Raw genomic sequence first — 26,863 nt, 5'->3', positions numbered from 1 at the left:
GCTGAGCCCAGAAATGTACAGATTATGAATACGGAAACTAAGACACAGTAAAATGAAGAGCACAACTGATACTGAAAAGAATATGTAAATTCAAGAATATTTTTGGAAAGAAATAGGTCCCAGCTAGAGAAATGTCTTAGATATGTTTTAACCATGAATTCAATCATTTTTGCAAATTCATTTTACTGTATTTAACATAATCATATACAAATATACACTATTCTGCAGTTCATACAACCTGCATTCACATTATACTTCCACTGTACTCACTTCCAAACCAGTATATTCTTTTGAAACTGGACCCCAAAAATTAATGTCATATGATCTCCAAATAAACTGCCAATCAATGACAATGAAACAGGCTCAAGGGCCTGCTATATACTATCAAACAGCAAAGAGAAACCTATATCATCACATTTAGACTGGTACCTAACAACAGTAATTTAACCAATGATTTGCAAATTTTTCATGCAAAAGGGATACTTTATTTATCCTGCTCCACTGATCATCTTGCACTACTACTTATATTACTTTGTAGGATAATTAAATTAAAAACATTCCATCACACAGCTTTATGAGTTTTCTATTTATACACACTACAATATGTCAAGACTGAATTCTCAATCTACAATTTTCACCACAGTTCAAAATTCTTATGTAGAAATTTGGTATATTTCTGAAGTCAAGCACAAAATTTTTTATTATGAATATATATTCTTTCAAGTTTTGAAAAGTTGTTTACTTTTTCATAGAAGAAATTAAAAATATAAAAATAAATGTTTTAAAAAATCTTTCCGATTTCTGACATGTTTTCATGTTCTTTTCCTTATGCAAGATATCAGAAAAATTCATATATAATTTTCCCCAAGAAGCCCTAAACCTTCTAGTTTTAACGATTACTTCAATGTGTTATAGTTGCTGTCTTTAAACATTTGAGTTACCTTGGAATTTTTGAGAAAAATACTGTAATAAATAACAGTAAACTGTATGACAATACACAAATATGTAGCTACAATATGCAGGAACATTCAAAAACCTTAAGTTACAGACTAGACAACATCACAAAAATCTGAAAAGGATGTACAGTTGGCCAAGAAAATTATGACTGGCATCTTCACATTCTGGTCAGCTATGCTGTAACAGATGTTAGTGATGGGGTTGATGTGCAAAAACCAGAAACATCAATGTCAGCCCAAGTTAATTATCTCTTCACCATTATGACTGTCACTATATAAACACAAGGGTATATAAATTTTACATACATGGAGAAAATTGAAATTCAATAATGCAGACAGAAAAAGAGAGCATAATGAGGGCACTTAAGAAAAGTAACCTAATTAGTGGAGAGAGAGAGAGAGAGAGAGACTTTTGGTGGCGGGGATGATTGTTTGTTTGTATGGTGTTTTTACACTGCATGGAACCAGTGGTTATTTAGCAACAGGACCAATGGCTTTACGTGACTTCCAAACCATGTCGAGAGCGAACTTCTATCACCAGAAATACACATCTCTCACACCTCAATGCAATGCCTGAGAATTGAATACGCATCCAACAAGGTGGCAGGCCAAGACAATACCAATCAGGCAACTGAGGCACTTGCGGGGGTGATTGTAATCACTGATTTATCAATTGTCATGACCCAGTCTTCCAATGACAATGTAGTAATATGTAGTATTACTCAAAACTGGAATGAATAAGACCACCATTGATGGCACTACCTCCTTAAATTTGTGTAGTGGTTATTCAGCAACGGGACCAAAGTCAAGTAAAGCCGTTGGTCCCGTTGCTACCATACAAACAAGACCACTCCGTACAGAGGACTTGACTTCGATGACTTAGCTTGTCGGCCAGCACATTTCTCTTGCCCGGAATGTACCTGGCCACGAGCTCCACCGAGTTGTTGGTCGCCCACTGATGCCCCCATTTGTTCACATGTGCTACCACTGTGGTGTTGTCCAACATCAGAGCAACCCACCACTCTCTCCCAAAACTCCTGAAGACCCAGGAAGGCCGTCTTCAACTCCAACATGTTGCTGTGGAGTTGCTTGTCCTGAGAGGTCAATGCCCCCGAGGTCAGTCACTCTTCTAGATGAGCACCCTAACCTTCAGAGGAGGCATCCGAGAACAGGTGCAGATACGGCAGGGGTGAATGAAGAGGAACTCCCACCGTCAGGTTCTGGTTGTCTAACCACCGCAGAAGGTAGCTTCTCACCTCTGCCGACAGAGGGACCTAGAGTTGAAGGGAGTCTCCTGCCAGGGACCAAGACTCCTTCAGCCTCCACAGCAGAGATCGAATGTGAAGACACCCATAAGGGACCAGCTTTACGAGAGAGGACAAGAGACCCAGAAGAACTGGTAGGCTGGTTGCTCCCCCTTCGAAAGGAAGGAGCAAGCCACAGTCCTGAATTTCTCTACTCTCACCTCTGGTCTGATGAAAAAACTCTTGAAGATGTGTGTCTATTACTATTCCCAGGTAAAGAATCTTCTGGCTGGAAAGATTGGATTTCTCTGGATTTATCACGATATATCCAGGTTCTGACAAAACTGGAGAAGAAAGTCCCTGTCCCGATTAAGTCTTTCTTGGGAACTTGCCAAGACCAGCCAATTGTTGACATACCTCAACAGGCAAATCCTGAGCACGAGCCCATGTCGACACTAGGGTAAATACTCTTGTGATCACCTGCGGTGCTGCTGTCAACCCAAAGCAAACGACCTTGAACTGGAAGACCTGTTCCCCAAGAATGAAGTAGAGGAACTTCCTGGATGAAGGGTGGATATGAATCTAAAAATAGGGATTGTCCACGATTTAGCGGGATACATGCCCAGTACATGATGAAAGCTGTGAAACCTAAATACTACTATTAAATTTAGAAACTTATAAAACAAACAAAATCACTTTCAATAAAGAACTTTCTATTACATGTTTTAAAACTGGAAAAGGTCTACTAATAAGAATGCTCACAGTACCACAATAAATACATATAATCTTTAGCCCTTCAAGATTTGACATCCAACTACATTGATATAATTACTGATGCTTTCGGTGCAATACCAGTATAAGAAAACTGTTTATTGAAGCTGAGTTCAGCTATTAGTAGGGAATGAGTTTTAATGTAAATTCCAAAGAAACTCCACAGAAGAATATTGGCCCTTTAACCAAGTGTAAAAAGGCTATTTAAATTCAATTGCAGACTGAGAATAAGACTTTCAGTCTGTCTTTTATGAAAAAAAAAGCCATTGGAATCCCTCATTATGCTCATCTAATGAACAAAAAGTTTCTGCTCATATAACAATGCAACTAGCAAACTGTGAGTGCTTCCTATCTACAGCAATGCCAATGACATTTTTACTTTTTACATAATGCTAGAAATAATTTGGCACTAAATACCTTATACACTAGAGTATTTATATTTAATTCCATTAGCTTAAATATTTAGTTGTACACTATGATACTTTTTACCTTCAAAATTGTTTTAGTTTTACAATGAATGTTGTTTGGCAAGATTTGTTTCTTTAAATGTCTACACTATCTTTCTAAATGTGTTCTTGGGAACAATGATGTACACTAGTCATGAGCCAATACAATATCATACTCTTCCCTTTAATGGGAACATTAATTTGTAAAATAAATATATATAGTCTCATCTTACACAGTTTGCTAACTTTAACTTCAGCATGATTCAATTTTCACCTCATTATGGATCAAATTCTTTTAGAGAGCCCTATAAAAGGCTAGAAAAGTAACTCAGTCATCCTCACTAAAAGTTTATACATCAGATTTTCCCTCCATGGGATAAAACATGAAATGAGTTCTTCACACTCTCCTCTCAACTGCAATTTCTGCCTTAACTCCCATCAGGTCTACTCTTCATCTATCACCTTTCTTATGGACCTTTCTACTAGTCTTCATAATCTTACTTCCATATCTACTGCTCATCTTACTAACTTCTCTTCATCCATTCTCAGCAAATGTTAAATACACCTCAATCAAATAAATAAATAAAAACCTAATGTTAAATTACACTGATAGATTACAAACTAAATTACTATCAAGAACTGAAATCAATGGTCACCTCTTCTTTCTTAAGCAATTGTACATCCATTAATAAGTAAAAGAATATTAATGCTACTTCTCAACAGTATTAAAATATTCTGCAACTATGTATACCAGAAACACAAATTTAATACATAATATTATTTACATATGAACAAATTATCTACAGTTCCATCTCAACCACACCATTCTGTATTTCCATGGCCACATCCACTTGCTATCAAGAACCCCATGCTGAACCATGAGAAGTGTCAGATTCACCCCATTCCCAGTCTTCCTCAGCCTGTTTCACTGGTGGTGCAACACTGTTCACGCCTTCCCAAGTGTCACAAGCCCAATGGTTTTCATCATATTCTGACAATGCCTTGTAATGATCATCACTACTGTCATCCACTTCCCTTTTTTCTTCATCTTCAGAGGAGTCATGCCACAAGAGAGTCTTACCTTGCCATGTTTCGCCCTCTCCCCTACAATCATAGCATTCTGGCTCAACTGTTGATCTGAAATAACAAAGACAATAAATAATCAAAGAAACATTAATTCAATACTTCCATGTCACTTAATGTATATATAAAAAAAACTCTTCGCTACATCTCAGGAGCCACATTTACTTAGTTCACTGGTAACTGGCACACTGACTATCATCAAGGCTGGTTACCTCTTTTTCAGGGCCTTGACCTGTACTGCATACAGGTCCTGCAGACCTCCACTTGGGTATCAGTGGTTAACTGCAGAAGTATTCTGTACTATCTGCACTGCTGTGTTACATCATGGGCAGATTTATTTCAGCAAAGCACTCTGTGTTTACCTTTCTGACTGTGACTGTTATGCTCAAATGACACTACTGTGTTACATCATCGGCAGATTCATTTCAGCAAAGCACTCTGTGATTACCTCTCTGACTATGACTGCTTACTTACATGATAAAGACTGTTTATAATTGGTGACCTGATGTTTCTGTGATCAACTAAGATCACCTCTTCTACCGACATAAACCTAATATTCTAATATCTTTGGTATGGAAGAAATAATAGAAACACCTGGCTAATCCTTTGGTGTGACTTGCACATAACAGATCCCTTTGGTTGAATGGAAGTTAACAATATGGTGTTACCTTGAACTTAGAAGTCAAAGCAAATTTTTTTTTTCTTTGGTTCCCCTTGCATATGTCCTACTCCACCTTAACAGCCCATAGGCATCACTGGCAAAATCCTCACAATTCTATATAGGTACTCCAACGTATGTTGAAGAGGAAACCATGAGCTAAACACACAATCTAAACACCATCCTTGTTTTGCTTTTCTATCCAATGCTGTCATTAACTTTCTGACAATTGTCATTCACTTTCTGACACAGAAAACATAAGGGCATGCATAGTTTTGATGTTAATACTTGCACACAAGAGTGGTCAAACTGACTGCCAATTATTTCATGCCACTTGATATACTAAATAAAAAATTAGCATAGCATTTTCATGTCATGGTACATTTAAACAAATGACATAAACAATAGTTTTCTATATTTTACACAATAGATCAGGGGTGTCAAACTCAGGGCCTGTGGCCAAATGTGGCCTGCAGGATGGTCTTAAGTGGCCCGCGACGTGGTAAGAGATTTTTCAACTCGAGGTACTATAACTGTTAGAACTGAAGAAAATTTAACTAAAGTTACTAATCTGTTAAAATGAGGCATAATAAGTTTTAACTTTCATTCATATGACAATAATTTATTAATTTATTTCAATTACCAAATCTTTGATGGCCCTCGAGACCATAACCAATTGCATAATTGGCCCTCGAAAGGATTTGAGTTTGACACCCCTGCCATAGATAAACAGCTCATGAATGTTGGTGCAGTCTAATCGCATTCACCATTTTTATACCCTACTGACATTGTACAAACATACCTTAAAAAAACCCTTATAATTTTTATTATATAATTAATAGATATCAACGTTAAATGTGGCAGCAACTACTGTTTGAGCTTAATACAGATTTCTCATAACATAACTGGTTTCAAGCTTAATACAAACTTACTCATAATAATATACCAGGTTTTGCATCTGTCTAAATAAAATGTAACAACTGCTTAAGAAAGTGCATTGTCATACGTAAATGGTTTTACCTCGGTTTCACCAAGTTTCTACAAAAGTTACGACCCTCAGTGTTGTCTTGGACACAATTACCACCTTTTGCTAGGACAAAACTGATGGAGATACTAGCCACAAGTCAACCTAACTCCAGCCTCTGGCTCATATGCTATACTATATAGAGATATCCCACATCAAAAATACGGTAAGCACTTACTTTTGTTTACCGCAAGTACGCAACTCTATACAAGACGCACACAAAGACAATTTCTTGAAACTGGCTACAATCTTCAATTACATACTACATACATACATATACATACATACATATATATATATATATATATATATATATATATATATATCTATATATATATATATATATATATATATATATATATATATTAATAAAAGGAGCCCATAAAAACACCAAAATATAGAGAGAAAAGTACTATATTTCAGAGACTGCTGTCTCTCTTTAGGTATAAGAATAAGAAAAGTTTACAGAAAAGGTGGTATTTACCAAGAGATCCATCCACAGGTAAGCCAATTTAGGTCATCCCCGATGATAATCTTGCTTTAATCTTCTTAAGCATTGGTTGAATGAAAACCTTGTCGATCACATCTGAATCCCATGCTCCTTTTGAGATGTTCATTACCTGCCTCTCTTTTATCAAGGCCGATTCCATCATTTGACTCTTGTACCGACAGTTGCTGCTATAAATTATATGTGACAAATTCCGGTTTATTCTATGGTTATGTTCATTTATATGGTTGAAAACAGCTGAGTTTTGTTGTCCATACCTAACTGACCAATTGTGTTGTATTAATCTCTGGGAAAGTGATTTTCCTGTAAATCCAATGAAAGATTGGTCACAGTCCTGACATGGGATTTCATAAACCCCTGTTTCCTTGGGGAATGTCTTTTGTTAGACGTTAATCAGGGATTTGGCTAAGGTGTTTGGGTACGTAAATACAAAAGGGTTAGATTTTCCGAGGGTCTGAGTCACTGTCTTAATCCTGTCCAGGTGAGGAATGGATGGATCTCTTGGTATATATACCACCTTTTCTATAAACTTTTCTCATTCATATACCTGAAGAGAGAGACAGCAATCTCTGAAATATAGTACTTTTCTCTCTATATTTTGGTGTTTTTATGGGCTCCTTTTATTAGATGGAATTCTGTTGTAACAGAACATTTGTACCAGCTCTATAGATATAAATATATATAGATATATATATATAATATTATATATATATATATATATATATATATATATATATACATATATTTGTTACGTTTATAGATTCTTCGTCTACCCAGTAATTAATTAATTATTTTGCTTTGTAAAATGGCAGCCATCTTCCTCCAAATATCAGCTGATTTGGGCGGGAAACCAACGCTAGCCGTCCAGGGTTAAGAATTTCCTGTGAGAAGGGAGAATATAGTCTTTTGTCAGCTTTAGGGACGTATCTCGAAGGGAAGGATGTAGGCAGACTGGTACTTCTTAGGCCTATATCTTAAGCTCTTTTTCCTGTGAACCCTCTGCTGGCTGTATGTTCTGTTTCCAGGATTTGCCCTGCTCGTGGGGGGTTAAGCTGATCCCCAACACCCAGGCAAGACACCTGCGAACTGCCCAGTCGTCTCAAGACGTGACCTCGGACGGATGTCCAGCCAGCCAGCCTCCAAAACTTAAGCCTAACGGCGTACTGGCGCGCCCGAGCCCCAGACCTAAGACAAAGCCGGGCGCCACATTTTCTACAAAGGTCCACACTGAACATTGCATCCAGGTACGTCTTGTGAAACAGCATATTGCCAGTCCCTTACATCCTGTTATCTATTTGATCCCCATTTTTCCCAATTCAAACTTTATATCAGATGAACTGATCCCTTTGTTTCCTCTCACTGCCTCATGGCCGCATGCTTCCCCTTGTGTGATCATCCCAGACAAATGAAGTCATTGCATACCTCAGTGAACATTAGAGTTCCTTTGCCCCAGTGTTAGAGAACTAATTAATACTAATTTGGGCAAGAAATCCTCTTTTCTTTTATCTTGTTTAATCTGGGATCCTTTTCCAGATTCCCTGAGTCACGTGCCAAGTCTCTCTGCCCGCAAGTGTTGCATTCCCGCAAGATTATGAAACCAGCTTTTACAAATTCCATTTTGAGCCATCTATTATCCATTTGTGAGAGATTATAAGTCCACGTGGGGACCAGTAGCATTTACTTTTCTCCAGGCCAGTACGAGCCTCTTGTAAATAAATAGCTGTAAAGTATTTAGCTGAGTTTCTGGCGACCTGTTCCTCTAGAGTAAATTATCAATATAAATCCGTTTTACGCTAAGTTCAAGTAAATTCACCTTGTTCTCCCTTAACTTTTCCTGTTTACGTATCGGAGCCTCTCTCAAGGCCGGTCCTCATAGGTAAATATATATATTATATATTATATATATATATATATATATATATATATATATATATATATATTTATAATATATATAGAATAATTATCACATCGAACCGTGATCCTTATTTATATATCAATTCAAGCTACAAATGTCCTTTAATATCTAAAATTCACTTTACCTCCCAAATGATATATTTTCATATATGTACCGAAGGGGAATTTTTTAGTTGATAATAATTTCGTCCCCCCATGGGATCGAACCACCGTCCAAGTGGACGGGGACAAAATCAGGACAGTCAGTGACGCTATCCAATCAGCCAACAGAGACGCTATAAGTTCATATCGATTCTGACCTTACAAATCACCCTCGATCTGGGTGCTTTCGTAATTAGAATTGATATGAAACCCCGTCTACCATGTTGGCCAATTCGAGCGTTTTGACAGCACGTAGCTTTTTGTTATGAATAATTATCACATCGAACTGTGATCCATTTATATATCAATGCAAGCTACAAATGTCCTTTAATATCTAAATTCACTTTACCTCCCAAATGATATCATCATATATGTACCGAAGGGGAATTTTTTAGTTGATAATAATTTCGTCCCCCCCATGGGATCGGAACCACCGTCCAAGTGGACGGGGACGAAATCAGGACAGTCAGTGACGTTCTATCCAATCAGCCAACAGAGACGCTATAAGTTCATATCGATTCTGACCTTACAAATCACCCTCGATCTGGGTGCTTTCGTAATTAGAATCGATATGAAACCCTGTCTACCATGTTGGCCAATTCGAGCGTTTTGACAGCACGTAGCCTTTTGTTATGAATAATTATCACATCGAACCGTGATCCATTTATATATCAATTCAAGCTACAAATGTCCTTTAATATCTAAATTCACTTTACCTCCCAAATGATATATTTTCATATATGTACCGAAGGGGAATTTTTTAGTTGATAATAATTTCGTCCCCCCATGGGATCGAACCACCGTCCAAGTGGACGGGGACGAAATCAGGACAGTCAGTGACGCTATCCAATCAGCCAACAGAGACGCTATAAGTTCATATCGATTCTGACCTTACAAATCACCCTCGATCTGGGTGCATATATGAAAATATATCATTTGGGAGGTAAAGTGAATTTAGATATTAAAGGACATTTGTAGCTTGAATTGATATATAAAATGGATCACGGTTCGATGTGATAATTATTCATAACAAAAGGCTACGTGCTGTCAAACGCTCGAATTGGCCAACATGGTAGACGGGGTTTCATATCGATTCTAATTACGAAAGCACCCAGATCGAGGGTGATTTGTAAGGTCAGAATCGATATGAACTTATAGCGTCTCTGTTGGCTGATTGGATAGCGTCACTGACTGTCCTGATTTCGTCCCCGTCCACTTGGACGGTGGTTCGATCCCATGGGGGGACGAAATTATTATCAAACTAAAAAATTCCCCTTCGGTAGCATATATGAAAATATATCATTTGGGAGGTAAAGTGAATTTAGATATTAAAGGACATTTGTAGCTTGAATTGATATATAAATGGATCACGGTTCGATGTGATAATTATTCATAACAAAAGGCTACGTGCTGTCAAACGCTTGAATTGGCCAACATGGTAGACGGGGTTTCATATCGATTCTAATTACGAAAGCACCCAGATCGAGGGTGATTTGTAAGGTCAGAAGCGATATGAACTTATAGCGTCTCTGTTGGCTGATTGGATAAGCGTCACTGACTGTCCTGATTTCATCCCCATCCATTCGGACGGTGGTTCGATCCCATGGGGGGACGAAATTATTATCAACTAAAAAATTCCCCTTCCGGTACATATATGAAAATATATCATTTGGGAGGTAAAGTGAATTTAGATATTAAAGGACATTTGTAGCTTGAATTGATATATATAATATATATATATATATATATATATATATATATATATATATTATATATATATATATATATATATAGTTACATTTATTGACCGTCTCGTCTCCCCAGCAGTATTTAAGGTATTTTATTTCTAAAAGAAGCTGCCATATTCACCCAAATATCAGCTGATTTTAGGCAGGAACCCAAACCACCCCAGCCAGAGATAGGAATTTCCTGCTAGAGAGGGGGAATATAGACTCTTGTCAGCTTTAGGGATGTATCCCAAAGGGAAGGGTGTAGGTAGCCTACGTCTTAAGCTCTTTTTCCATTGTGAACCCTCGCTGGCGTATGTTCTGTTTCCAGGATTGCCCTGCTCTTGGGGGGTTAAGCTGACCCCCAGCCGCCTATGCTACACACCTGCCTTCGATCTCAGTCTCCTCAAGTCGTGACCTCGGACGGATGTCCCAGCCACGAGCCTTCCAACTTAGGCCTACCATGGCGTTACTGGCGCGCCCAGACCTGAGACAAAGCCGATGGCGCATTTCTACAAAGGTCCACTGATCATGGCATCCAGGTAAGTCTTGTGAAACAGCATATTGCCAGTTCCTTACCTCCTAGTGTCTATTTACTCCCCATTTTCAGACTTCAAACTCAAATGAATATCCCTTTGTTCCTCTCACTGCCCTGTGGCCGCATGCTTCCCTTGTGTGATCGTCCCAGACAAATGAAGTCATTGCATACCTCAGTTAAACACTAGAGTTCCTTTTCCCCAGTGTTAGAGAAACTGAATAATCGTAACTTGTGCAAGAAGTTCTTTTTTTTATCTTGTGTAATCTGGGATCCTTTCCAGATTCCCTGAGTCATGTGTCCAAGTCTTCGCTCCCGCAAGTGATGTTTTACCGCAAGACATATGAACAATTTTGAAAGCCAGCTTTTACGGGAACCTCATTTTTAGCCAGCTATCCCCTTGTGAGATATATTGGTCCCCACGTGTGGACAAGCTGCATTTACTCTTTCTCCAGGCCAGTAAACAGCCTCTTGTAAATAAATAGATGTAAAGTAATTAGCTGAGTTTTCTGGCGACCTTTCCCTCTAGAGTAAATTAACCCTTAAACGCCGAATGGACGTATTAAACGTCAAGTCAAAATGTCTCCCGTATGCCGAATGGACGTACCATACGTCGACTCAAAAGTTTTTTTAAAAATTCGCGGAAAAATACTTATAGGCCTACCAGCTGAAAACTTTTGAATCATGCGCCTTGGGGGATGCTGGGAGTTCACAGATCAAGGCGTTGTTTTGTTTGCAATCATTACGCAGGCACGCAAGCGCGAATTTCTTTCTTATTGCATGCACTAAAAATTATCAGTGACACATCTCAAAAATTATTTTGTCACTTTGACATAATTTTTGCACCATTTTAAATTATCAGTTACATGAAGTATTATATATGAAAATGTGTGCAATATCATTTAGAATACAACACAAAAATTCTCATGATTGTAGCTTTTATCAGTTTTGAAATATTTCCATATAAATAACGATAAGTGCCAAAATTTCAACCTTCGGTCAACTTTGACTCTACCGAAATGGTAGAAAAACGCAATTGTAAGCTAAAACGCTTATATTTTAGTAATATTCAACTATTTACCTTAATTTTGCAACAAATTGGAAGTCTCTAGCAAAATATTTCGATTTATGGTGAATTTATGAAAAATTTTTTCCTTACGTCCACGCGGTAACTCTTCCGAAAAAAATCATACATGCGATTGTGGTAATGTTTGCACCATTTTAAAATTAGCCATTACATAAAGTTTTATATATGGAAATGTGCGCAATTTCATGCACAATACAACTAAAAACAACCCATGGTTGTAGCTTTTATCAGTTTTGAAATATTTTCATATAAAAAATGATGTGACAAATTTTCAACCTTCGGTCAACTTTGACTCTACCAAAATGGTCGAAAAACGCAATTGTAAGCTAAAACTCTTATATTTTAGTAATATTCAATCATTTACTTTCATTTTGTAACAAATTGGAAGTCTCTAGCACAATATTTCGATTTATGGTGAATTTATGAAAAAAAATAACATTTTCCTTACGTCCGCGCGGTAACTCTTCCGAAAAAATCATACGTGCGATTGTGGTAATGTTTGCACCATTTTAAATTAGCCGTTACATAAAGTTTTATATATGAAAATGTGCGCGATTTCATGAAGAATACAACGAAAAATAACTGAAGGTTGTAGCTTTTCTCATTTTTGAAATATTTGCATATAAATCACGATAAATAGAAAAAAAACCACGTTCGGTCAACTTTGACTCTACCGAAATGGTCGAAAAACGCAATTGTAAGCTAAAACTCTTATATTTTAGTAATATTTAATCATTTACCTTCATTTTGCAACAAATTGGAAGTCTCTAGCACAATATTTTGATTTATGGTGAATTTATGAAAAAAACTTTCCTTCCCTCCATGCGCGGATTCTCCGCCATAAATCTCCGAAATGCGTACATCGCATTCTCGGAAAATTTGCTCCGTTTCATATTAGGCATTTCATAGAGTTTTATATATGAAAATGTGTGCAATTTCATGTAGAATAAAAGGAAAAATATTTGAAGGTTGTAGCTTTTCTAATTTCCGAAATAATTGTATAAAAAAAAATTTATAAAAAAATTTTGACATTTGGTCAAATTTAACTCGTCCGAAATGGTCGAAAACTGCAATTGTAAGCTAAAACTCTTACAGTATCGTAATATTCCATCATTTAACTTCATCTTGAAACAAATTCGAAGTCTCTATAACAATATTTAGATTTATGGTGAATTTTAAAAAAATATATTTTTTTACGTCCGCGCGTTACGAATTCATGCATCATTTTGTGATAATATTTTCTCTGTGTTTCTTTTATCGTTTTACAATGTGTTATATACCAAAATGATTGCAATTTAGTATACATTACAACGAAAAAAAAAGTAACTTGTTACCTTTAACCGTTTTGCGCACAGCGCGATTTGAATACAATTATACAAGAAATTTCGTTTTTGCGCTATCATATATCGCATTATTTATATATGATAATGATAATTTTTTTCATTTCTGATGGTTGCATACTAAACTTCAGCTAATGACAAAAAAAGGAGCCAAAAATGAACTCTTAATCTTGAAAACTAAGCGCGCTGTGTTTTTTTGAAAAAAATACTTTTTCCGCTTCCGCACTCACTCCGAAACCTCCGGCACACGGGAGACATTTTTTTTTTTTTACCGCTTCGGCGTTTAAGGGTTAACACTATAAATCCTTTTAAGGTAAGTTCAATTAATTTATTCTGCTTTTTCCCTCAACTATTTCCGTTTATGTATTTGAGACCCTTCAGGCCAGGGCATAAAACGTAACAATGGTGACCTTGCCAGGATTCAAACCTAGCTTGTTTAAAAAACTTGTAAATCGCGTTATCCCTTGTAAAACGTAAAATGTAAATTATTTTACAAAGCGTAAATCAAAGCACACTTGCAGCGGAAGACACACACTGACTCACGGTAAGGTATATAATTCATATATGATTTATTTTATAACAAATGTTAGCTTAAGGTAGGTTTAAGTATTTATTTTAGGAGTGGTTTAAATAAGTGTTAAGTGAGAAATATTATTATATTGTAACGGCCAGAGCGCCAAGTGAATTCTGTTATTTTGTAAATTGCATTGTTCTCGCCTGACGAGACATGAGAACGTGTGCAGATAGATGACAGAAAGTACTAGTTCAAACTAGGAAGTGCTTTGCCAGGGTTTATTGCTGTGTTAGAAAGCCTAGCTAGTTAGGAGTGTTCTACTAATAGTTACGGCAAAAGAAGTGTACAATTCTTTTGTCTGTGATATGTTAGGGGAATTCGTTTTAACTTAGTTTTTCATTCCAAGTGTTGGTAACCGCTTAGCCAGCCAGCTCTCATCAGCTGGGAGCATGCGCACTCTCAGGCCTGCAAGCCAACCTTCGGTCTCACAAAGTGCAGCCATGTTTTTATCCCTTTAAGCATTATCTCAACGATTTAAGCAAAGTAACGTAAGTCTTGAAAGTTTAACGTTAATAATATCAATCTCGATACTAGTATCTATCATTCTGCCAGAGAAATTAACGTAATTCATCTTGAATAAGAAATTAGAATTTCGTGTTGTAAATCGCCTCCGCGTTTACAGAAAATCAGCTGATTCACCATCGCTGATAGCAACCCGCTCTGCTAGCCTCACCACACGTTTCACCTAGCATCGCTCACTCACTCGCTGAGCGAAGGTTTCATTTCCTTTCGTACTTAACGTAACCTCATTTACAAATTTTTGCTAACATTCCATCTTCAAATCCTTACCATCATTTTCACTTGTCACAAGGACCTAGTAACCTTACGTACAGTTAACGTAAATCTTCAAAGTACAGTAAAATTACAAGAATTGTTAACGTAAAATGCATCGTTGTAAATTTCATATGAAAACGCAAATCATTTCATATAAGCGCAAGCCGCTACCAGTAACGTAAATATCGTTCCTCGCTAGCGCGGTATAGTTTTCATAAACCTTATCCAAAGCAATTCTTTCATTACACGTTAACGTAAGTAAATCATTTAATGCAAGTTGCGTCATATTAAAACTAAAAGTATTAGTTCAATTAAATGCAAGGGAGTTCATCATATATCATTTTCACCCTCTCAGAGAGAGAGAGAGAGAGAGAGAGAGAGAGAGAGAGAGAGAGAGAGAGAGAGAGAGAGAGAGCCTATTATTTACGAAGCCAAGAGTACTACATCTATTACTATTACGCATGCAGAATTAACATTATTTTAGTCTCTTGTGTCTCATTTACACTGAGCGTGATACGTACGCGCCTGTGTCCATTGCAGTTTGCAAGCATTTATTTCATTTATCGAGTACTTCAGCAAAGGACTGAGCATTTTCAAATTACCATTACCTGTCGTTGCCCGAGTGGTCTCTTCCATTTCTTTATCCCAAAAGACTTGCGTATACCGCAAGCACAAACCGCACAGTGTGCCACCGCAACCTTCATTACTTCCATCAAGGAAGTCGTTACCAGTCTAGGACTGGCCACCACCAGTGCACGTCAGGTCTTACCATTTTACAGTGCCATTAATTCGTGACACTGTCCATCGACTGGCTGCTGCAGTACTCCCACCTTTTACTTTCTCTCCTCCACCATTACACTCTGCCACGAGCAGTGCCATTTCTCTTCAGTATACAGGCAGTCCCCGGGTTACGATGGGGGTTCCGTTCTTAAGACGCATCGTAACCCGAAAATCAACGTAAGCCGGAACGACGCTGGAAAAATGTCTTAAACTAATAAAAAGTTATAAAAACCTTACTTGTAATCCTTTGGTTACACTACATGTTGTTTCCTGTAGTTTTATGTACAACCTGGAGTTACTTTCATCAAAAAATGCTGGTTCTTTAAGGTAAAAACTATTGTAATCCTCTGGTGACACTACATTCTTAAAGTTTTATGTACAACCTGGAGTGATTTTGCCAAATCTTGAGGGCTACAAGAACAGTTGATTACTATTTACCTATCATATAGACTAATTAAAGTAAACATATCTTTAAATAGGCTTATATATTAGTATGAACAAAACATTTACTGGCATGAGTCAGAGGCCGTTTAATGAAACGAACACTTCTCTGTCCTATCTGTTCAGAAAACAGAAAATAAACGTTACGTCAATCCCCAAGATCATTGTTGCCAAGACGCCTCTCTCTCTCTCTCTCTCTCTCTCTCTCTCTCTCTCTCTCTCTCTCTCTCTCTCTGATCAAATTGCTGGATAATGTCTCTCTTTGGATACTTCGATTTTGCCAAATCTTGAGGGCTACAAGAACAGTTGATTACTATTTACGTATCATATAGACTAATTAAAGTAAACGTATCTTTAAATAGGCTTATATTATTAGTATCAACAAAACATTTACTGGCATGAGTCAGAGGCCGTTTAATGAAACTAACACTTCTCTGTCCTATCTGTTCAGAAAATAAACGTTACGTCAATCCCCAAGACCATTGGCAAATGATCTCATTTGCCAAGACGACTCTCTCTCTCTCTCTCTCTCTCTCTCTCTCTCTCTCTCTCTCTCTCTCTCTCTCTCTCTCTCTCTCTCTGATCAAATTACTGGATAATGTCTCTCTTTGGATACTTGGAATTTGCGTTGTAATCTAACCAGAAACTTAGTTTTGTTATTATTACTGGAAACAAGCAATGATTTTTTCATTATTTGCGCTTTTGGACTGTTATAAACTTTGAGCATCGCAAGTTAGTATGTATTCATTTGCTCGGAAACTAGTTCCGCATATGAGGCATCACTAAAAAAATTAGAAAAATATGACATAAAAAGTGTCGAAAATCATCATAACCTCAAAATTTTTTTTGTAATCTAACCAGAAACTTATTTTTATTAATATACTGTGCTAACTATAAAGGATTTTTATCATAGTATGCGTTTTTTAAAAGCGTCGGAAGACTCCTCTCTCTCTCTGATCAAATTACTGGATAATGTCTCTCTTTGGATACTTAGAATTTGTGTTGTAATCTAACCAGAAACTTCGTTTTGATATTATTACTGGAAACAAGCAATGATTTTTTCATTATTTGCGCTTTTGGACTGTTATAAACTTTGCGCATCGCAAGCTAGTATGTATTCATTCACTCAGAAACTAGTTCCGCATATGAGGCGTCACTAAAAAACACAGAAAAATACGACATAAAAAGTGTCAAAAATCATCATAACCTCAAAATTTTTGTTGTAATCTAACCAGAAACTTATTTTTATTAATATACTGTGCTAAACTATAAAGGATTTTTATCATAGTATGTGTTTTTTAAAAGCGTCGTTAAATCGGAGCGTCGGAAGCGTCAGCGTCGTAACGTCGGAACAAACGTCGTAACCCAGGGCGGATTTTTCAATGAATATTTAAGAAAAAGGGTCGTAACCTCGGAACGTCGTAAGCCGGAGCCGTCGTAACCCGGGGACTGCCTGTATTTGAGTATACTGCATTTAGTGTCGTCCAACGGGACACACCAGCACGCTACCAGTGCTCCAAAAGGAAAGCCTCCTGAAGTGCCGTGCGCCTGTACAGGTAGCTATTTACCTGCGTGTCCATCCTTACGGAATGCCCAATTAATTAGTGTGTCCATGTACAAGGGTCAGTGATCCTTCGGAACACTTCCCAAGGGAACGCCTCCCGAAGTGCCGCAATACCAGCCCTAAGTGCTGTCAAAAGGAATGCCTCCTGAAGTGCCGACTTGTCCCCATGATTACGATGAGTTGTGAGCCCATCCAAGAAGAGGTCGTTCAGCGGAAGAAGACACGTCGGCAGGCCCAAGTTAAGTATGAAGAGTTTCGTGTCCAGCAGCTTACCGTTATTGGGCACTACAATAGGCAAATGGGAGGAGTTGATCTCTTTGATCAACTCATCCAGTATTATCCCTTCGCCAGGAAAACCAGGAGGTGGACACAGTGGTTCCTCAAATACATAGTTCAGTTGGCCCTCCAGAATGCCTACATCCTCTACTGTGGGTACAATTCAGATATCCGGAGGTTGTCCCACATCCAGTTTCTTGAGGTGGCCAGGAATGCCCTCATAAACTTTAATCCCAATGAGTGGCCTTCCATCATGGCCCTCTGCCCCAAGCTGCAGATCTGCCCCTAGAGGAAAGGGCAGATGTTAGGAGGGCCAACCTCGGTCGTCCTGCTCCTGCCAATGCTGCCGCCGCCCCTACTGCCGACACCCTTCCTGTCGCTGCCCCTGCTGCCGCAGCCCTTGATGATCCCGCCCGTGCTCAGATTCCGACTTCCCATCGGATAGTGGACCCTGTGTGTCGGCTGCAGCCAGGGGATCACACACAGGACCCCCTACAAGGGTGCAGGCAGAAACGGTGGCGGGTGCGCCATATGAATGAATGGCAGAAGGAAGACACCCGGTTCGTCTGCCGCACCTGCAATATAGAACTTTGTAGGATCGGGGAGTGTGACCGCAAGTACCACACAGCGGTCATATATTGGAGTGCGCCTGCCCAAGGGACACCGGAGGGCGCAGCCCATCAGCAGTAACGGCACGCGTCTCCCTCCTCCACCTGTACCTTGTCATGTCGAGAGGAAAAAAAATGCAAGACTATTCAATGGAGAAGGGAGAAAACAAGAACAGAACGAAGAGTCAGGATTGCAGGTGAGTATTATGCATTGAATTTATATTTAGTTTTATATTTATTACAAGTTTTTATGTATCTATATTGGTGTTTTGTATATTATTTATTTTTCTTCCACAACAAAAGTTTTTCACCTGCATTGCTTTTAGTTATGTATTCGTACCAGAATAAAAAAAAGTAATATTATCCTTTTTATATATATATAGATATATATATATATATATATATATATATATATAATATATATAGATATATATATATATCTATATATATATATATAATATATTATATATTATATATATATATGTATATAAATAAAGTGGACCCCCGTATTTGCATTCTCTAGAGTCGCGGACTCACACATTCACAGAATTCTCTCGGGAAAGTTTCCCCACATTATTTGCGGAAAATTCGCGCATTCGCAGTATTTTCTATGAGAAATATCCACAAATTAATTTTTTTTTATCAATTTCATCATAAAATGCACTTTTTGTGATAAAACTATTAAAAACCGAGTATAATTTTTTTAGTGGGGTTTTCTTGAGTTTTAACTAACAAATAGGCTGTTTTTAGTACTTTTAAAGGGGCTCCAAACATTTGGGGGGGGGGGGGGGGGTCTGGTTTGCATCCCCCTCGAATACGGGGACCACTGTATATATAAATATATATCAACATTTATATCTACTCTATATCTATCTATCTATCTAATTCTATATATATATATATATATCTATGATATATATAATATATATATATGATATATATATGTAAATATATATAATATAATAATATTATATATATATTTATTATATATTATATTATATCTACTATGAATATATATATATACTTATATATATTATATATATATCATACATATATATATATATAGATTAGATATTAATATATATTATATATTTATATATGTCTATATAATACATATACATACAATATATAATATTAATTATATTATATCTATATCTAATATATATTTTTTTATTCAGATATAATATATATATAATATAATTATATATATGATTATCTATAATCTATAGTATATATATATATATAATATATATATGATATATATAATATATATATATATATCTAATAGAATATAAGATATCTATTATATATATATATATATATATTATATTATATATATATGTCTATATTAATAAAAGATCTATAATAAAATTATATATATATATATATATATGTCTATCACATTACCATGATTCATATACATATATCGAACTACAAATGTCCTTTGTTTAATATCTAATTCGCTCTACCTCGGAATTAATATATTTTCATGTATCTTAACCGAGGGGGAATTTATTAAGCGATAATAGAATTGGCGATAGACAGGCGTGAACCAGCGACCTCTCAATACTAGGACTGGCAGTGAAGCCTTAAACCACCCCGACACCGAAAGAGATATAAGTTCATGCCACCTCCCACCTGAAATACCTTTCGCGCGCAGGTATTTTTGTTTTGGAGACTGCATCAACCCATCTCGTTCTCAGTGGCGTGGTAGTGCTTTTGCCCGCACGTAGTCATTATATAAGTCTATCACATTACTGCGATTCATAAACATATATCGAACTACTGAGAACGAGATGGGTTGATGCAGTCTCCAAGACAAAAAATACCTGCGCGCGAAAGGTATTTTCAGGGTGGGAGGAGGCATGAACTTATATCTCTTGCGGTGTCAGGGTGGTTAAGGCTTCACTGCCATTCCTAGAATTGAGAGGTCGCTGGTTCGCGCCTGTCAATCGCCAATTCTATTATCGCTTAATAAACAATTCGGTTAAGCATATATGAAAATATATTAATTCCAAGGTAGAGCGAATTAGATATTAAAGGACATTTGTAGTTCGATATATGTATATGAATCACAGTAATGTGATACTTATATAATGACTACGTGCGTGCAAAAGCACTACCACGCCACTGAGAACGAGATGGGTTGATGCAGTCTCCAAAACAAAAAATTCCTGCGCGCGAAAGGTATTTCAGGTGGGAGGCGGCATGAACTTATATCTCTTGCGGCGTCGGGGTGGTTTAAGGCTTCACTGCCAGTCCTAGTATTGAGAGGTCGCTGGTTCGCGCCTGTCGATCGCCAATTCTATTATCGCTTAATAAATTCCCCCTCGGTTAAGCATATACGAAAATATATTAATTCCGAGGTAAAGCGAATTAGATATTAAAGGAAATTTGTAGTTCGATATATATATATATATATATATATATATATATATATATATCCATCCATCCTATCCATCTATCTATCTATTTATTTATATTTATATATAATATATATAATATTATATAAATTAATATATATTATATATATATATATTATATCATATTAATATTATTATGTATTTATATATATATATATATATAATTATATATATAATATATAATAATATATATAGATATATATATATATATATATAAATATTATTAATAATATAATTATATATATAATGTATATATATATATATATAGATATATATATATATATATATATCTATATATATATATATTACTAATATTATAGATATATATATATATATATATATATATATATATATATATATATATATATATATATTATATATATATATATATATTTATATTATATGTATATATATATATATATATATATATATATATATATATATATATATATATATATATATATTAAAGTATATATATATATATATATATATATATATTATATATATGTTATATATATATATATTATATATTACTACACACGAGGGTAAGTCAGTAAATATCCGCACTCCAATTTTTTTATTTAATACAACAGCAATACAAAGTTTACAATGACATAATTTTTCAACATAGTCACCCTGCTTTTCAATGCACTTGGTCCATTGTTGCTCTAGCTTTTTGATACCATCAGAAAAAAATGTTTTCTGTTGAGCAATGAGCGATGTATGCACCGCTTCCTTCACCTGCTGATCGGTGGTGAAACTACGGCCTCCTAAAGCATCTTTAAGGGGACCAAACAGATGGTAATCAGACGGGGCAAGATCAGGACTGTGCAGGATGTTCCAACACCTCGTAATGAAGTTCTTGAAGAGTGTTAATGGTGTGGGCGGCGGTATGTGGACGGGCGTTGTTATGCAACAAAAGAACGCCTTCCGACAATAGTCTATTGTCGGAAGGCATTCTTTTGTTGCATGACAACGCCCGTCCACATACCGCCGCCCACACCATTAACACTCTTCAAGAACTTCATTTTGAAGTGTTGGAACATCCTGCATACAGTCTTGATCTTGCCCCATCTGATTACCATCTGTTTGGTCCACTTAAAGATGCTTTAGGAGGCCGTTGTTTCGCCACCGATCAGCAGGTGAAGGAAGCAGTGCATACATGGCTCAATGCTCAACAGAAAAAGTTTTTTCTGAGGGTATCGAAAAGCTAGTGCAACAATGGACCAAGTGCATTGGAAAAGCTTGTGCAACAATGGACCAAGTGCATTGAATAGCAGGGTGACTATGTTGAAAAATGATGTCATTGTAAACTTTGTATTGATGTTGTATTAAGTAAAAAAAAAATTGGAGTGCGGATACTTATTGACTTAACCTTGTATGTATATACGGTATATATATATATATATATATATATATATATATATATATATATATATATATATATATATCTATATATAGATATATATATATATATATATATATAATAAATATATAAAATATATAATATATATATATATATAAATATAATTATATACATAATATAAAATATAATAGAATAATACACACACACACACATATATATATATATATATATATATATATATATATATATATATATATATATATATATATATTAGTATATTTTGGTAAGCAATAAATCTAACATTCTAGTAATATTTAATCATTTACCTTCATTTGCAACAAATGGGAAGTCTCTAGCAAAATATTTTGATTTATGGTGAATTAAAAAAAAAAAAACTTTTTCCTTCCCTCCACGCAGTATCTCGGCCGCAAATCTCAGAAATGCTTGAGTCTCATTGTCGTAATATTTGCACCATTTTATATTAGCCGTTACATAGAATACAACAAAAATAACTCATGGCTGTAGTTTTTATCATTTTTGAAAAATTTGCATATAAATAAAGATAAATGGAAAAAATTTGACATTCAGTCAACTTTGACTTGACCAAAACGGTCGAAAAATGCAATTGTAAGCTAAAACTCTTAGTCTAGTAATATTTAATCATTTACCTTCATTTTGCAACAAACGGGAAGTCTCTAGCACAATATTTTGATTTATGGTGAATTTTTGAAACAAAAAATTTTTCCTTCCCTCCACGCGCGTTATCTCGGCCGCAAATCTCAGAAATGTTTGAGTCACTTTGTTGTAATATTTGCACCATTTTATATTAGCCGTTACATAGAGTTTTATATATGAAAATGTGCGCAATTTCATGTAGAATACAACAACAAATAACTCATGGTTGTAGCTTCTATCATTTTTGAAAAATCTGCATATAAATCAAGATAAATGGAAAAAATTAGACATTCGGTCAACTTTGACTCGACCAAAATGGTCGAAAAACGCAATTGTAAGCTAAAACTCTTACAGTCTAGTAATATTCAAACATTTACCTTCATTTTGCAACAAACGGGAAGCCTCTAGCACAATATTTCGATTTATGGTGAATTTTTGGAAAAATCTTTTCCCTTCCCTCCAAACGCAGTATTTCAGCCGCAAATCTCCGAAATGTTTGAGTCACTTTGTTGTAATTTTTGCACCGTTTGATACTAGCCGTTATATAGAGTTTTACATATGAAAATGTGCGCAATTTCATGTAAAATTCAACAAAAAATAACTCATGGTTGTAGCTTTTATCATTTTAGAATAATTTGCATATAAAACAAGATAATTGGAAAAAATTCGACTTTCGGTCAAATTTGACTCGACCAAAATGGTTGAAAAACGCAATTGTAAGCTAAAACTCTTACATTCTAGTAATATTCAATCATTTACCTTCATTTTGCAACAAACGGGAAGTCTCTAGCACAATATTTCGATTTATGGTGAATTTAAAAAAAAAACTTTTTCCTTCCCTCTGCGCGTGGTATCTCGGCCGCAAATCTTCTAAATGTTTGAGTCACTTTGTCGTAATATTTGCACCATTTTATATTAGCTGTTACATAAAGTTTTATATATATGAAAATGTGCGCAATTTCATGTAGAATTCAAGAAAAAATAACTCATGGTTGTAGCTTTTATCGTTTTTGAAAAATTTGCATATAAATGAAAATAAATGGAAAAAATTTGACATTCGGTCAACTTTGACTCGACCGAAATGGTAGAAAAACGCAATTATAAGCTAAAACTCTTACAGTCTAGTAATATTCAATCACTTCCTTTCATTTTGCAACAAACGGGAAGTCTCTAGCACAATATTTTGTTTTATGGTGAATTTTTGAAAAAAACTTTCCTTCCCTTCACGCGCGGTATCTCAGCCCCAAATCTCAGAAATGCTTGAGTCACATTGTCCTAGGTTTTGCACTGTTTTATATTAGTTATTACATAGTTTTATATATGAAAATGTGTGCAATTTCATGTAGAATACAAGAAAAAATAACTCATGGTTGTAGCTTTTATCATTTTTGAAAAATTTGTATATAAATGATGATATATAGAAAAAATTCGACATTTAGTCAACTTTAACTCGACCGAAATGGTCGAAAAAAGCAATTGTAAGCTAAAACTCTTACAGTCTAGTAATATTCAATCAATTACCTTCATTTTGCAACAATCAGGAACTCTCGAGCACAATATGTCGATTTATGGTGAAGTTTGGGAAAAAAAATTTTGTATGTCCGCATTATGAATTCATGCATCGTTTTGTGATAATATTTTCTCTAAGTTGCTTTGATCGTTTTACAATTTGTTATATACCAAAATCATTGCAATTTAGTGTACAATACAACAACAACAAAAATAACTCATTAGCTTTAACCGTTTTGCTCACAGCCCGATTTGTATACAATTATATATGAAATTTTTTTCGTCCTGTCATATATTCCAATATTTATATATGATAATAAAAAATTTTTCATTTCTGATGGTTGCATACTAAACTTCCGGCAATGACAAAAACAGGAGTCAAAAATGAACTCTTAATCTTCAAAACTAAGCGTGCTGTGATTTAAAAAAAAAAAAAATTTTTTCCGCTTCGGCGCTCACTCCCCAACCCTGCCGGCATACGGGAGACACTTTCGGAAATACCGGCTCGGCGTTTATGGGTTAAACATGTTGGAGATATGGATTACAACATCTTTGTTGGGATAATAATGCACCACTAAATTTTTTACATTAAAGTACTACCCTGAACTTGAGCAGTTCTACTTGCACAAATTAACAAGTGCGCGAACTTTTCATTGGAACCTACTAATTATCATATGCGAGTTCTTTACATTAGCACAAACACTTGTGAACCCTCCAGAAACACTGCAAAACCCTGCAAAAGTGTTTATGTTAAATTTATTATGCAAATTTTTAAGTTTTAAAGCTTTTCTGTATTAAATATTTATTTAAAATGTATTACTTTTATTTTTGTACATGTATATATAAGCAATTAGTGCATACACGTACTTTTATAAGATGTGATACTTACTCACAAAGTTACTGCACTTTTCAAAGATGATATCCCTTCAGAAACTGTTTAATTTCTGAAGTACGTACTAATATACTACAATTAGTGTAAGTTTTCATGCTTTTAAGTGTAAAATCAGTATGGAGATTTTGTGTATGCTATTTACATTTTTGAAAATAATACAAAGGCAGTAAGTAATTCAGTGTTAGTCATTATATAAGAACTCCATGATCAACTAGTAAAACATTAGAGTTGTCATCCTGTAAAAATTACTTTCTTAACCTCGGAGAAAAGTGCTAGTACCATCTGTATGTACTATGTTACGTAATTACAGCACATACGGTTAATGTACTTTCAGAAGATGTGATCCCATTCCCACTTTTTAAAGATGACACCCTTCCAGAGTTTTACCTCACATGACGTATGTATTTCTCTCTCTCTCTCTCTCTCTCTCTCTCTCTCTCTCTCTCTCTCTCTCTCTCTCTCTCTCTCTCTTCTCTCTCTCTCTCTCTCTCTCTCTCGTTCATAGTTAGCTCTCACACTAGTTCATGATTTTAAACCGATTTAATTTTACCTTCACCCTCTGCAAACATTACTTTTGTACATACATGTCTTCTTTATTTTATTGAATTGTGTGACTTAGTTATGACTGACTTATGAAGTTTACCTAGTGATGCAAAGAAAACTTTTATTCTGACAGAAAAAGAAAATGGCATCCCATGAATTAGGGGTAACGTTAGTATACATACAAAAGTGGATATGTATTTACATGTAGTTACTGTAACTGTTTTTATGCCAACCAGTTATTCCTTTTTTAAGGATAATGTATTAAAATAACTTTTAAATCAAATTACAGTAACTTTAATTTCATTTAAAAGTTAGCTTAATACTTAGGGAGCATGATTAGGGTCATATTTAGTTTTCAAACTCTAGAAGTAAGCATTTATTAGCAATTTCAGAGACCATGCCAACCTTATGTGTAACTTCCCCTTGTGCGATGGGGCCTGCAACCTAAACTTATGTAAGTTCGGGGTATTACTGTGCTCCACTTTACAAACATGTCATTAATCACAAGCAGGCACATTATGTACACCCTTTCGCTTTCTAATTTTTCAAAGCAGCCTCTGCTGGTCTTAAATTCACTGACAGCAGCTCTTGTTGTAGGCATTTTATCACTGAGAATGGCATGCAACATCCTCCTATACTTTGCTACGTGTATTCTCTTAAATTCTACTTATAGTGTTACTTACCTTTTTCAAAAAAGGCTGGCACTTGGAACTTTCTTTGGCCCCATTATGGCTTATTTAGCAGCTGAACTTGAATAAAAGGCACAAAAAGCACAAAAACAACAAACACAAAAACAGAATGGGTCACAAGAGAACTCAGGATGCTTTGTTTGGGTACTTGATAAGGGACCTAGTCACATGGTGGGCCCTGGAAGGAGCATTTCTGAGTGTATGAAATCTGAGGAAATGTACGAAACACAAGACAAAATTTTATCGGAAAAAAGTCTATGAAAACTGAATCGTACGAAAACTAGGGTGTACTCGTGGAGACTTTACTGCACCCAC

At 35.6% G+C, this 26,863-nt stretch overlaps 1 protein-coding gene across 2 annotated transcripts in view; it reads right to left on the bottom strand.

Annotated features, from left to right (window-relative positions):
- Window positions 1–557: 557 nt before the first annotated feature.
- The window catches only part of LOC135211138 (small RNA 2'-O-methyltransferase-like), an 88,116-nt gene continuing 61,810 nt past the window's right edge, over window positions 558–26,863 (bottom strand). For both annotated transcript variants that reach the window (XM_064244293.1, XM_064244295.1), the window contains exon 7: window positions 558–4,554. In XM_064244293.1, the coding sequence (XP_064100363.1) occupies window positions 4,275–4,554 (280 nt within the window). In that variant the 3' untranslated portion in view covers window positions 558–4,274. The remainder of the gene's footprint in view (window positions 4,555–26,863) is intronic.

The sequence above is a fragment of the Macrobrachium nipponense genome, chromosome 4 (genome assembly GCF_015104395.2).
Source record: "Macrobrachium nipponense isolate FS-2020 chromosome 4, ASM1510439v2, whole genome shotgun sequence".
Classification (NCBI taxonomy): Eukaryota; Metazoa; Arthropoda; class Malacostraca; order Decapoda; family Palaemonidae; genus Macrobrachium; species Macrobrachium nipponense.
This window is presented reverse-complemented; position numbering and strand designations above follow the sequence as displayed.